Source organism: Aplysia californica, unplaced genomic scaffold (assembly GCF_000002075.1).
Source record: "Aplysia californica isolate F4 #8 unplaced genomic scaffold, AplCal3.0 scaffold00004, whole genome shotgun sequence".
Taxonomy (NCBI): domain Eukaryota; kingdom Metazoa; phylum Mollusca; class Gastropoda; order Aplysiida; family Aplysiidae; genus Aplysia; species Aplysia californica.
In genome coordinates, this window is record NW_004797274.1 from 2,569,939 (window position 1) to 2,582,874 (window position 12,936).

At 38.8% G+C, this 12,936-nt stretch overlaps 1 protein-coding gene across 2 annotated transcripts in view; it reads left to right on the forward strand.

Annotated features, from left to right (window-relative positions):
- LOC101853043 (polyamine oxidase 3) overlaps positions 1-12,936 on the forward strand; it is a 14,712-nt gene that overhangs the window by 457 nt on the left and 1,319 nt on the right. For both annotated transcript variants that reach the window (XM_005089247.3, XM_005089248.3), the window contains exons 2-8: positions 3,471-3,832; positions 5,221-5,405; positions 6,142-6,242; positions 8,019-8,153; positions 9,597-9,829; positions 11,635-11,859; positions 12,430-12,558. In XM_005089247.3, the coding sequence (XP_005089304.1) occupies positions 3,514-3,832; positions 5,221-5,405; positions 6,142-6,242; positions 8,019-8,153; positions 9,597-9,829; positions 11,635-11,859; positions 12,430-12,558 (1,327 nt within the window). In that variant the 5' untranslated portion in view covers positions 3,471-3,513. The remainder of the gene's footprint in view (positions 1-3,470; positions 3,833-5,220; positions 5,406-6,141; positions 6,243-8,018; positions 8,154-9,596; positions 9,830-11,634; positions 11,860-12,429; positions 12,559-12,936) is intronic.

The following is a 12,936-nucleotide window of genomic DNA, read 5'->3' on the forward strand; positions in this document are numbered from 1 at the left end:
TCTAGATATAGATCTATGATCTAGATCTAGATAGATCTATAATCTAGATCTATATCTAGATATAGATATCTAGACTAGATTCTATCTCTATTAATTCATTTTAAAAACTATCCCATCTCCTGAGATCTCAGTTTACGTTAGGAGGGTCCAGACTTGTTCTAATCAGTGGCGGTGGGTGGACCAAGATTTAGGTGGGGCTTAGAAAGGTTTCTTCCACTTCTTTACCACCAAAAAGCAAGCGATAAGAACAAAAGAGTGATGATTTTTCTATACTCACGGCGAGCCATGGCATTTTTAGAACCATTCAAACGAGAAGAGTCACCTTTGTCTTCCATCTCTTTGTTCTACGTTAAATTCTTCTGGATGGTGGGGACGAAGCCGTTTCACCTCCAAATTTCTCTAATTAGTTTTTATCTGAAGAAAAAGTTTCCTCAAGAGTGGTTTGATGTAATTAATAACTCTGTTAAATCTCAGCCGCACAAACACACAGCATTCCAAACACATACCGTCCATGAGGTGGATTGGGTCGTGTTGTTGCGGAAAATAGAACGCGCCTAACAAAAGCCCAATGTCACTGGGGGGAAAGTGTGTCGTAAACTTTCACCCCATTATCAGGGCTGAGAGAGCACGAGCCCTCTGTGCAGTGTTATTTTTTAAAAGTCTTCTACCTTTTAACAAGAAGAGTTTCATTAAAGACAGGCGTGGGAACGGGCTTATTCTTTCTGAGCCCTAACGACATTTGATTGGCTGTTAGGCTACTATAGTTGTAAGCGGTGACAACAATGATTGGATAAACGGGCAGGCCGCCAAGCGGAACACTGTGTTCATTGCGTGCGATCATAACAGTTTCAACTGCTCGTTATGCAAGAAACGTTCATTAACTAAAGGGATAGAGTTGAGGTGGGGAGGGGGTGTGGGGCTCAAGCCCGTAAGCCCTTCACTACCCACCGCCACTGGTTCTAATCATGATGATCTTTTTGCAGATTAATAAAATATTCCCTTTACTCTTTAGCCTCTACTTTAGTACTCAATTTAAATTAGTAAGCGGCTATTCTCCGGCGTCGCACTGGTCAGTAGATTGATGGCTATTCTCCAGTGTCACGTACAGTTGCACACGTCTCTTCTCCACAGTCTTCCATTTCCCCTGTCGGCACGTTATGGCCTTATCCAAACTCTCATCAGGGTCAGCATTTCTTTAGAATGTGTTTGACCATAGGTGGACACGCAGCCGCTTCTCAATGAAAGCTCTAACTCTAGTGAAGGAAGAAGGAGGAATTTCTGTGTCAGAGGTGGCAGCACCAGAAGCGCCAACAACCCCCAGTCACAGTCAGACAAGAAGGCGCATCTGGCACTGAACTCAGTAGCAACAATAATGGTCATAATGTGCCAACAGGGGAGATGGAAGGCTGTAGAGAACAGGACACCGGAGAATAGCCATGTTCTATTGACTGGCGCGACGCCGGAGAATAGCCACTTGCTTTAAATAAATTTGGATGGGAAGTCAAGCTTTTATTTCATAGGATGTAATAATAATAATAATAGGCCTAATAATAAATTGCATTTATATTTGTGGCGTCGGTGGCCTAGTGGTTAGGCTCTCGGACTCGCAACCGTATGGTTGTGGGTTCGAATCCTGTCAGGGACCCGACGTTGTGTCCTTGGGAAAGGCACTTTACACGAATTTTCCTCACTTCACCCAGGTGGGAATGGGTACCCAGCTATAGACAGTGAAAGATCTTGTGAGTTTGTTAGTGTTTGAGCGCTTAATCAGCTGCTTGCACTGTATGCTTCCCGGGAAGCTGAGAATGTTTCTGAGTGTTCTTTGGTCTGCTGGGGTAATAATATAGTGTAAAGCGCATAGAGCTTGCTTTCTAGCGGGGTTATGCGCTATACAAATGCTATCTATTATCTATTATTATTATTATATAGAGCATTTCCACAAAGAAGTGCTCAATGCTCTATACAATAATACAAAGAACATATATTAATATGCTGCGCACAGCTCCTATAATACTCCTCTTTCTCTCTCTTTCACTCTGTCTCTGTCTCTCCTTCTCTCTCTCTCTCTCTCTCTCTCTCTCTCTCTCTCTCTCTCTCTCTCTCTCTCTCTCTGTCTATTCTCTCTCTCTTTCCAGTACATCCTTGAGTAAAGACAATCCCACAAAGCTTACCCAGACACCCTCGCACACATTGATGAATTCACAGTGATAAATTCTTTCTGAACAGAACAGCATGAATAAACGATACTGAGAGAACATAATATTTGTATTGGGAATGTCGCAAATTACAGATTGAAGCTGGACTGAAACAAATGCGTTTTTGAAGTATTGATTAAAATTTTGATAAAGTTGTAGACTCCCATAGATGAGCTGGTAAAGTGTTCCACAGGGAGGGGGGCGTGGTGTGAAAAAGCTCTCCCTCCGAGTCTCTGACTTTTGCTTTGGACAGGTCTTAAAAGTCTTTTCGTCTCCGATCTTAAAGGCCGAGATGGTATATATTCGATGGCCATGTCACAAAGATATGATGGTGCAATGTTGTTGACGCACTTAAAACAAAGAAAAATTATTTTGTACTGAATTCGTGCTTTCACGGAGAGCCAATGTAGTTGAATTAGCTTTGGTGTTATGTGCTCTTTGAGAGATTTCTTTAAAATTATTCCAGCTGCTTGGTTTTGGAGTCGCTGTAACCTATTTAACATTTCAGTGGGAAGGTTTCCAAACAAAGAATTGCTGTAGTCTAGACGTGAAAGGACAAAAGAAGAGATGAGGGTTTTGATGGAATCAACACTAAGATATGTTGACATTTGTCCTATTCTGCCCAGTTCTAAATAAATTACTTTACATAGATGGTTTATATGATGGTGGGGAGGACTTCCTTTACGAGCGACCGCTATGAGACAAGAGTAGAATATGGGGGTGGGGGGTAGGGGAAGGGATAGGGAATGGGGTAAGGTTAGGGATAGAGGTTGGGGTAACGGTAGGGGTATGAGTAGGAAGAGTAGGAGTACGGGTAGATGTTAGGGTTAGGTCTTGTTTTTTTATTGTGTTTGTTGGGGTGGTTGCTCGTTACGGAAGTCCTTCCTGATGGTGCCTTGAGAGTTTGCAGTCAAAATAAACGCCTAGATTTTTCGCTTTATCTGTGAAAAAGATGTTATCATTCCCAATACACGATGGTCAAAATTGCAAAGAATATCCCTGGTTTGGAATTGCAAAACTGAGCTTCGGTCTTATCATTCATTTTAAGTCTGTTTGATATCATAATATCATCCAGTTTTTTAACCTCCAAAATACATTTTTCTATGCTGGTAACTAGACAATTGTAATTTGTTGGTCAAACAGTCTTGTACAGCTGAGTGTCGTCCGCGTACATATGGTAGTTAACGTCGTGCTTCCTAATTATTGAACCTCAGGGCTTTGTATGTGTGGTAAGAAATATATTGAAATAAAAGTTATATATAACAATCTTTACAGGTCAAGACCAAGGAACTCCATCGACGTCCATACTTGTTAAAAGATGAGGAGGAAAATTTTTGTGTTGGCTGTTCTGCTTGTGGCGGAGTTTTGTGCAGCAGATAGAGGGAGGAAAAAGGAAAAAACTTCCGAGAAGTCCTCTGTCAAAACAGATTCAGAGAAAGAAGATGATGGAATAAAGAAAGCGTATCCATTGCTGCATAAGGAAGTGGTTGTGGTTGGCGCTGGTATAGCAGGGTTGGCAGCTGCTCGAAGGATTTCCAAGGACCGATCCAACTTCACTGTGACTGTTTATGAAGCACAGAAGAATAGATACGGAGGCAGAGTTTGGACTGATAAATTGACCAACATGAAAGCGAAAGGTATGTATATGCTCAATGTATGACTAGTCAATAGTGAAATTTATAAAACAGTAACTTAATTAGAAGCCTGCCTCTCTATTTCATCAGTGAAAAAATAAATATGCCCCGTGGTTTGCTTTGGAGATAAAATCGTCCAGTTAACATGCTATTTTATCTATAGAGAGGTCTTTTTTTGTGTGTGTATTCCCACTCTTTTTCGAAGAGCATTTCCAACAATAAGCTCATCAACTCACATTGTGACTGATTTTTATCATGTAGGCCTACCTTTCATAACCTATTTTTCTAGCAAAAACTTGTTTTCCCTCACCTTTGAGGAAGCAGCATGTCGTTTATAGAGTAGTCTAAAATTTTGTTTCACAAGTCAAGTTTTAAAATTAAGTTTCAAGGAAAAGATTTGACTGAAAATTTTGCCCAGGCAACATGCCTTGACAGGCCTGCTCTTCTTTAATGCACAACTGCAATGGTGTCTTTAACTCTATGCTCACGAGCTGCTGACTGAGTCAGGCAGTTTTTTTTTTATTATCAGAGCCACACTCTGCACTACTGAGATAGATGTAATTTTATGTAATTATAGTTCTCCTTCGTGAAGAGTTTTCATAAAATTTTTGGTTTCTCCAACTGCTGCTACACTTTAGCCAAGTATGTATTCACATTATGATGGTGCATCCATGATGTCAATTTGGTGCTTGTTTCATGTGGGGATATAACTTAAATATATAGATGCATTTAGAGGTACCATTGTTGTTTTGGTCTTTTATCCTCAAATTTTCAGTGGCTATTTATTTATATTTGCAGATCATGTTATTAGATGGAATGATATCTTGAAAATTTTTGTATTTTTATAAAAGATTGAATTTAACATGATTTGATTTTAAAAACTTTTTTTGAGGAAAAATGTCTTGCCTTTTTTTAATGAAACAATTAGGGCCTTCATAACATCCAAACAGATGTAAATACTTTATAAAGTACACAATTTATTCAGATTTATTTATTTCCTGACAATTAGGTGTAGTATAGACATTCTGTGATGGTCTACCGTCATACTCACTGCTGAGTAGTAATTTTTATACTGTCACTATCACCACCACACCTGATCCACTATTTTCGAGACACCAGTAATTTCACTTGGTGGTCTACTGATCGACTATGTAACCCAAACTCTGACCTGATGAGTGGTTAGGATCTGGGTTAGGGTTAGGATTGTTGATCATTGGACTAATAGACCATCAAGTGACACAGTTGTCAGACTTGTCTGGTGGTAGACTGTCAAGAATAACAGAATCATCGCAGTGGACTGGCACCTATAATTCTGTGTAAACTAATTGCTGTTGCTATTTAGGTTTTAAATATCAGATCTATAAGCTTGTGTTCTTCTCCCTTGCCTCAAGGTGTTGAAGTGGATCTTGGGTCATCGGCTTTCAATGTAATTTCGAAAAACAATCCATTGCTTGAACTGGCTGAGGACTTTGAACTGAAGACTTCTTCTATTGAGGGTCTACAGTTTATCATTCCGTGGGAGGGAAAGGTGTACAGTGGCTCAGACATTCAGGACATCACCAAGGAGGCTGGACAGGTAACAAAAGCATGTCCTGTGGGTTTTTATTCCGGCCTGTTATATCTGCTTTTGTATGGAATTTTGGAGTAGTAGACTGAATTTTTACTAGATGGCAGGTAGTATTTGGGGTTTTAAGCTTCCAATTTTGCATTTATATAAATGTTACTACTGTGAGTTATAATAAATTCTTTTCTGATGCTCTGAGTCTGATGTGGCCTCTTTCCACTAATTCGTTTTGTTCTTTTGCTATTTTCATAGAGTGTGTTCTTGGCCTTAAAATATGGTCATTTTCATGCGAAGTTGCTATATAATCTTTTGTTGACCAACAAACAATAATAAAAACAATGTAGCAAACAACTGATTATGGAAATCTTGCTTCTTTTAGCAGTATGTTTAGTTATTGTGTTCCATTCATACAGGATTGCTATAGACCCGTGTGTCTCATACATCTTTAACTGTTAGCTCTAGTATTATTTGTAACTGTTGTAATGTAAAGGCATTTTTATAGGAGCACGCTATCCATATTTTATTGTGACAGACTCCTTAATCAAGGGCTAGGTGTAATTCCAAGGAACTCTCTTTGAAGAATTTTGAAATAACTTCTGTTTCTAGTTGTGTTTTTATAAATCTACTGTAAATGTGTTTCCTCCAAGTAAAGGAAGGTTAATTTTGGTCCAGACATGTACAGCCTGCAAATCTTATAAATGTCTAATGAGAGATTCATGGCTGTGTTCTGATGGTCTTATTTATTTAGATCCTCAACCAGGCTCTGAATGAATCAAAGTCCTGGAAGTTTGAGCCCTCTGTGAGAGAAGCAGTGGACAAAGTTTTGCATGATGACTTCTCATCAGAAAGGTAACTGGGCATTTGCATTTTTAAAAATTAAAGACATTAACTCACTGACTACTGGCCCCTTTCACCAGTCACTAACGCTGAGTACTGGCATTTTTGGTGGTATTTCAAAACACAACCACAACTCTCAGAATTACCCTATTGTAATTTTTTTTTTGCACAGTAAAGTTACTTACAAACTTAATCTATTGCAAAATATTCAAGTCGTCTTGGACTAATACTTTAATTCTTATGATTGTTTAAAAATTGGCATGAATTTAATTTTTCGAAAAATTTCCATCCCACCATTTCATCCAAAGCGAGATTTTGGCTTGGATAGAAAGCGCTACTGAAGTTATCGAGGATCTTGTTGATAAAGAGCTCGATCTTCTCTTTGCCTTCCGCATGCGGGTCATCCGAGCAGTGGAGCATTGTATGCCAAATTGCTTCAAAGCGATCCCTGGGAAAGAGCTGATGGTACCAAGAGCAATAATCTGGGGCATTGGTAGACCAGTAATCACAAATGGCTGGCCTTTTGTTCAATCCCATCTGAATCGTAACAGCGAGGAATTTCAGCAACTCATAATCAGTGAGCAGTGTCCAGTTTGCAAAGACAGATCTTTTCTTGGGTGGATTGTTGATAGCAACTCTTGTGGTTGCATATTCATTGACCGAAGAAATAAGATTGTCCATGACTTGCTTCGTAAACAGAATGTTGAAGCAGTCAAGGGGTGTAGACTCCTCGGTGAGCGGAGCGAGAACACCTGGTCCCTGATGTGGTGCGAATCTGAAAGCTTCCACAGGGACATCCGAGCCTTCATTGATATCAACCCAGGCTGCAGGGCCTGCTTCTTCCTCTTGCCTAGGTCTTTTTCTGGGTCTAGATCTAGATGCAGTAGTGGGTGCAACAAACTGTAGGCCCATCCATTGTAGTGCTAGTGCTAGGACCAACGCTAGAATCAGCTAGCTTACTCTCACCAACAGTAGAATTACGACTAGTACTAGCAGGTTCGCTGTCAGTGTCACTACTTTGCTCATACACATCACTTGCATCATCATTATCATTCCATCCTATGCTATCATCAATGTTGTAGTCATTTTGCTCTTGTTCAATCAATTCCAAGGCTGCAACAGCCGTAAGACGACGATTGCGAGACATCACACTTGTCAGGCTTGTAGCTCTATAGATCTAATCAAGACTAATCAGCTGTTTACATTCACCACATAGAAACAAACCTCAAAATTGGCTCCAAAATCAAAAGCAGAAGCTTTCATTGGCCTCAGTTCGACAACTAACGGAAGTGACCTTTAGTTTATGTTGGATTGGTCACTGAAAACGTGGTTTTGATAAAGTGGATAGGATTTTATTGGTCTAATTCTCGAAAGCCGCTGTCAGCGGCGCGCCGTCATCAACGGAAAATCCCCAAGCCGCTGTCAGCGGCTCGTGGGAGGGAATCAGTTAAAACTGTTTTTATGCCATTGTTATTTGTTTAGTTTATAAAGTATTCCACCATGTTCGGTCAAAAAGGAAAATTGATATGGAAGCTTTGACTCATTTTTCCTCATTTTTATTCGTTGAAAGAGTCGTAAGTATCAAACTCATGGTAAGTGCATGGTTGGCAGGTGCTCTGGTGTGGTTTGCTCCTTCTTTCCCATCAAACATCTATCGTCTTAATCTCTCCCTTTTTTTACTCTTGTAACACCTCCAACAGCATTTATTTGACCGTTTTGTTTTGCAAGTGCCATAAAACTTTTCTAAAACACAAAAACTATTGGTAATGATCAGTAATGTTTCCACAGTACGGGCTCTCACCTAGTGAAGTGTTTACCTTCCTATGTCATCAAGGATTACTCAACCCGTCACTACAGACCTGAGCTCTTGGATATGGGATATGAAAAAGTTTTGCTGGATGGCACTGGAGAACTGCTGGACAGGTAAAGTGTTCTGAAATGTGGGTGTAGGTCACACTAGCAGCTTATCAACTCATAAATTCGACTAGAAATGTTTTAACATATATGGTAGTTTATACTCTTGTATCCCTTCTTTGTAAAGATGTACATCTTTTTGCAAGTCGGAATGGCCAGTCTGATCTTTCAAATTTCTGCCTCAGTTCCCATGAAGATTAACAGTGTTTCAGGCTGTTGTGTCAGTCAGATGCCATCTTTCTCCTGTAGTCATGGTTTATTACTTGGCTATAGGCTCAATGTTCTGTGGTACTTTGTATTTTGTTAAAAGTTCTGCGAGTGTTCTATAGTGATAAAAGGACTGACAGTGTTTATTGGAAGCCACATTTTGTGAGTTTGAATTAAATAAAAATTTGGACTGTGTCAGCAAGTCTTGATTGGACAATAGATTACTTTTAAAATGCACAAATAACACCAAACAATTACAAATAAAAATTGATTGTATCTAGATCTAGTATTAAACAACTGTTTGTTGAGTTTTTATTGAACAGAGGTGTTGTGTTGTACAAGTCCGTGTGTTTGTGTGAGTCAGAGCAGAGTTGTGTCTATCCCGAGTTGAAAGTCAAGAAAGTAACACACTGTTGCATTCAATTTGCTGAAGTACTAACCACTGAGAAAACAAAATAATAAACTCACCTGTTTCACTGCAATCATCGTCTTCATAGTCAGAATCACGGAGAAGAAAAGCGATAAAAACAGCCGTTTTTGTCGAGATTTACAATTAACATCGACTTGTTTTAGGTTTTACACACTTCACAAAAACCATTTAAACACATATGTAGCGCTTGTCAACCGGTATAAAACTATATTTTTTTATAGATAAATGAACAGAGAAAAATTATTCACCGAAATTTAAAAATACGATAAAAAATCAATGTTGAGTGGTTTTTCAGCTTTCGCTCGATTCGATGATCAGTGACATCCGCCTACTTTTCCCAGGCACACACACATTTGGTTTCTTGGGGTTTAGGGTCAAGTGGGGATGTAGGGTGTGGTTGTTACAGTTAATGCTCTGATGTGATCTGTTTCTCATTTTTGTTTTCCAGAGGACTATATCTTAGTCCTAAAGAAAAAGAACCATCATCATATCGACCCTGTAAACTCCTTGACAATGAAATTTTGGAGTGTTTGTGTGCTCCCTCTGGTGCACAAGACTAAAACATGTAAAAATAATTTCTAGTCTCATTATCTTGCTTACAACAGCTTTTTTTTTTTTGGGGGGGGGGGGGGGGGGTTCAAGATCTTATAATGAAAGGCCTATTCTCAAAGAAAATGGGGATGAGCTTGCGCTTTTACAGAAAATATTGTCTGCTTGGAACGCCAACGTGAAGCCTGATTTAGCAGGATGCTGTTTAGTTAGTTATAATAGCAGTTTGTGAATTGTTTCATAAATTTGCTGCTGTTCAATTGCAGGTTAGTGAGCGGCTCCTCTGAGGAACCTCCTTTGCACTTACAGCTGAACAAAGCTGTGAGACAGATCAAGTTTGACAACAGTAAGGGCAAGGTCATCATCAGGTTTCGTGATGGCTCACAGAGACAAACAGATGTGGTGGTAGTTGCCGTTCCCTTGAGCATAATCGCGTCTCAGGACATTATGTTCGAACCCGATCTCCCCAAGAACTATCAAGTTGCTGTGAGTGAAATGGGTAAGGAGGACGGAAATTTGGTTGTTTTTTATTGCATCATGACTGCAACCCATAAAAGAAATGATTTTCTTACATCTTGTCTTCTTTCTTCTATGCTCCCATGCTATATAGTGTGAGGTGTAACAAACTGAAGACTCTTCAACTTCAACTCACGGTGCAAGTGGTTTTAACCCCCTATTTTTCCATTTATCATAGTTGGTTGGAGGGCGCTCACATGTTATCTGTTCCTTCTGATTTGTTTTTCTGTCTCAATATCCCAGCATGTTCCTGGCAAAATATGGCTCTTATCTTACCCTTGGACTGCAAACTATTTTGCTCCACTCAATTTTAGGCTGAAGTTCCTTTTGATGTATACCGGGGCATGAGGCATTTTCTCCATGCTGTCAACGATTGCATCATCAGCAAGCTGTTAATATAATGTCCTGAGCCCAGAAAGCAACATTTTTCAGGAGAGGGGAAAAAACTTTAAAGTTTTTTTTTACAAATTGTACCTACGTTGTGTATCTTTTCCTGCTTTATTTCAACATTTAGCTTTTAAATTTGGGCCAAATATTTCAAGAGGATTTGATCTGTAATTGATGTCACACATTAAAAAGTTGCGACAAAATCGAATTTCAAAACTTTGGGCTTAATATATATCTGATCAGCTTGCAGACGATATACTTCAAGGTAGTTCACTTCTCTATATGGGAAGCCATAAAAGCGTCTTAAGAAACACTGCTTAGGACATAGCTTAACTATTTGAAGACACACTATTAGGGTGTTTTTCAAAAAGAGGTTTAACTTCATTATTCAAACAGGTTTTTCAGTTCTGTTGTCTTCATCTAAAACTTTAATAAAAAGGCTCTAAATGCATACTATGAAATATGCAAATTCATGTTTCCTGGTGTGTGTATAATGGTCCGAAACATTCATTAACACTTGCAGTACCGTTGGTGACTTAAGTCGCCGGCCCTTAATTTCTGCTCAGTACTCGCCAACTCAACCAGGCACACTGAATAACGAACAGAACTTCTCTACGGAAGTAAATATCAAGGGAAATCACTCTATATGATAGCTGAATCGTTGATGTAGCCAGGTGACCCCTACCCCCTTCAATAGCAAATATCTCGACTTCTATTCAAGATAGCCTTTCAGCCAAGTTCACAAGGTTGCAAATTTTGGAAATGGAAAGAAAAAGCCTAGAAAAATGTGGTAAATTTGGTATCAATGTAAACAGGAAAGAAAAGTGAATTTGATGGTGTGGAGGAAGCCAGCTTCTGCTGTTGTGAAGTAAAAATTTCAGTTTGGAATACCTAGTACTATGTTTGATATTATAGACATGTCATATTGCTTGAATTCAAATGTGTTTGACCTCAATATAGAATGGCAGTTGTCAGAACAGTACAGGAGGCAACAGGGTACAACATACAGAAAACATAGTGTGCTACCTTTTGGGAAATTAATGTGTTGCTTAGATCATCTTTGTGTTTGTAGTCAATCTTTGTGTTTGTAGTCAATCTTTGACTGTTGTGGTTAAAGGACGATCCTGAAAAGTTTTACATCTTTTCGTCTCCTCTGTCTGCCTACTTCCTTTGTTTTTTGGGGTACTAAATGGTTATCTGTTTACTTTACTTCAGTTTTTACTTTTTTTCTGGCCTCTGTAACCTTGTGGTGTTGAGGGTAAAGTTGTATTGCCTGTTGCATGGTTATGTTGTTCTTGTCTAAATGGGTTTTTTTTTTAGCCCCTCTATCCATCTTTTCTTGAGCCTGCCCCTTATTCAGTTTCCGAATGCTTCTCATCAATATAAATGAATTATTTGCAGGAGTACTCACAAGCAACAAATTGATCCTTGAATTTGAATCTGCCTTTTGGCCGTCCGACTTTGGAGTTTTCCTGAGGGCTGTACAGGAAGACCAGGACAGGGGTTACATGCAATCTTGGATCAACATCCATCGCCTTGTTGGACTTCCAGTTCTCACCACGTTCGTCATGGGAGACTCAGCAATTGGCTTTGAGAAGATGACAGATGATGACATCAAACAGTCAGGTAAACTGCTGTCAAGGTTCTATGATATGTAATATCAACATTTTTGGTTTCTGAAAATGTAGTTAGATCTTTAAACCTTGCTACATGTTAACTCACTTGAGTCTGAAATATTTTTAGAAACTTAAGTCTGTGTATTTTGGGATTATAAAATTTCTCGAAAATGTAATTACTGACACAATATTTGCACGCACAAATAGCGCATTTACATGAGAAGTAGCTCATTAACAATCAACAAAACTGACAAAGAAACAATTTACAGTTTCTGGTTAATGACCTTTCTAAAATTGACAAAAATAAAAAATTTGAACATGAGCAGAAACTTTTTTTTTTGGAATTCTTATCAAACATAGAGGTAGTAGTGAATACAAAAAAAAAATAATATAAATATTTATTCTGATGTTAATGGAGAAAAGAAAGCCCATTTGAATACATACCCTTCAAGTTTTCTAAAGGAGCAACATTGTTAATTTTTGTAGGGAAATAAAGAAGAAAGCAAGGTTCAATGCAAGAGGAGGAAAATGTAACAACTCTTATCAAAACTAATCTATCTATTATCTAAAATTTCCACAGCTCTGGATGTTCTAATTGAGATGTTTGGCAAAGACACAGTTAGCAAAGGCGGTGATGTGGTTAGACTACAGAGATCCCAGTGGGTAACAGAGGAATTTTCCAAAGGGTCGCACACATACTCAAAAGTCGGTAAGGAACTTCAGCATATTCATAAAATTACTTTTCTTATCATCAATGATGTAGAAGACCTGTGAAAATCAAAATGTGTTGTAGCTCAACATTCCTGTTTGAGAAACTCAGTGATTTTGTGAGATGCTGGTAAGCTTATCAACTGGCAGAGAAAACAATTTTTAATGGTCATTTAATTCAAGTTTCTTCTTGTTCATCTCTAAATGAAATGGACATCACAGTCTCTAGTACAAAGGCTGCTGTTTGCCGCAGGTTCTCTTGGCTCCCAGAGTTTTGGGTCTCTCTGCCTAGAGTTGGACCAATATTTCCTTCACTAAATTGAAGTTGAGAATAGAAGAATTTAGTTTGCCTTTTCATGCAAGTGGAATTAGGAAAGGG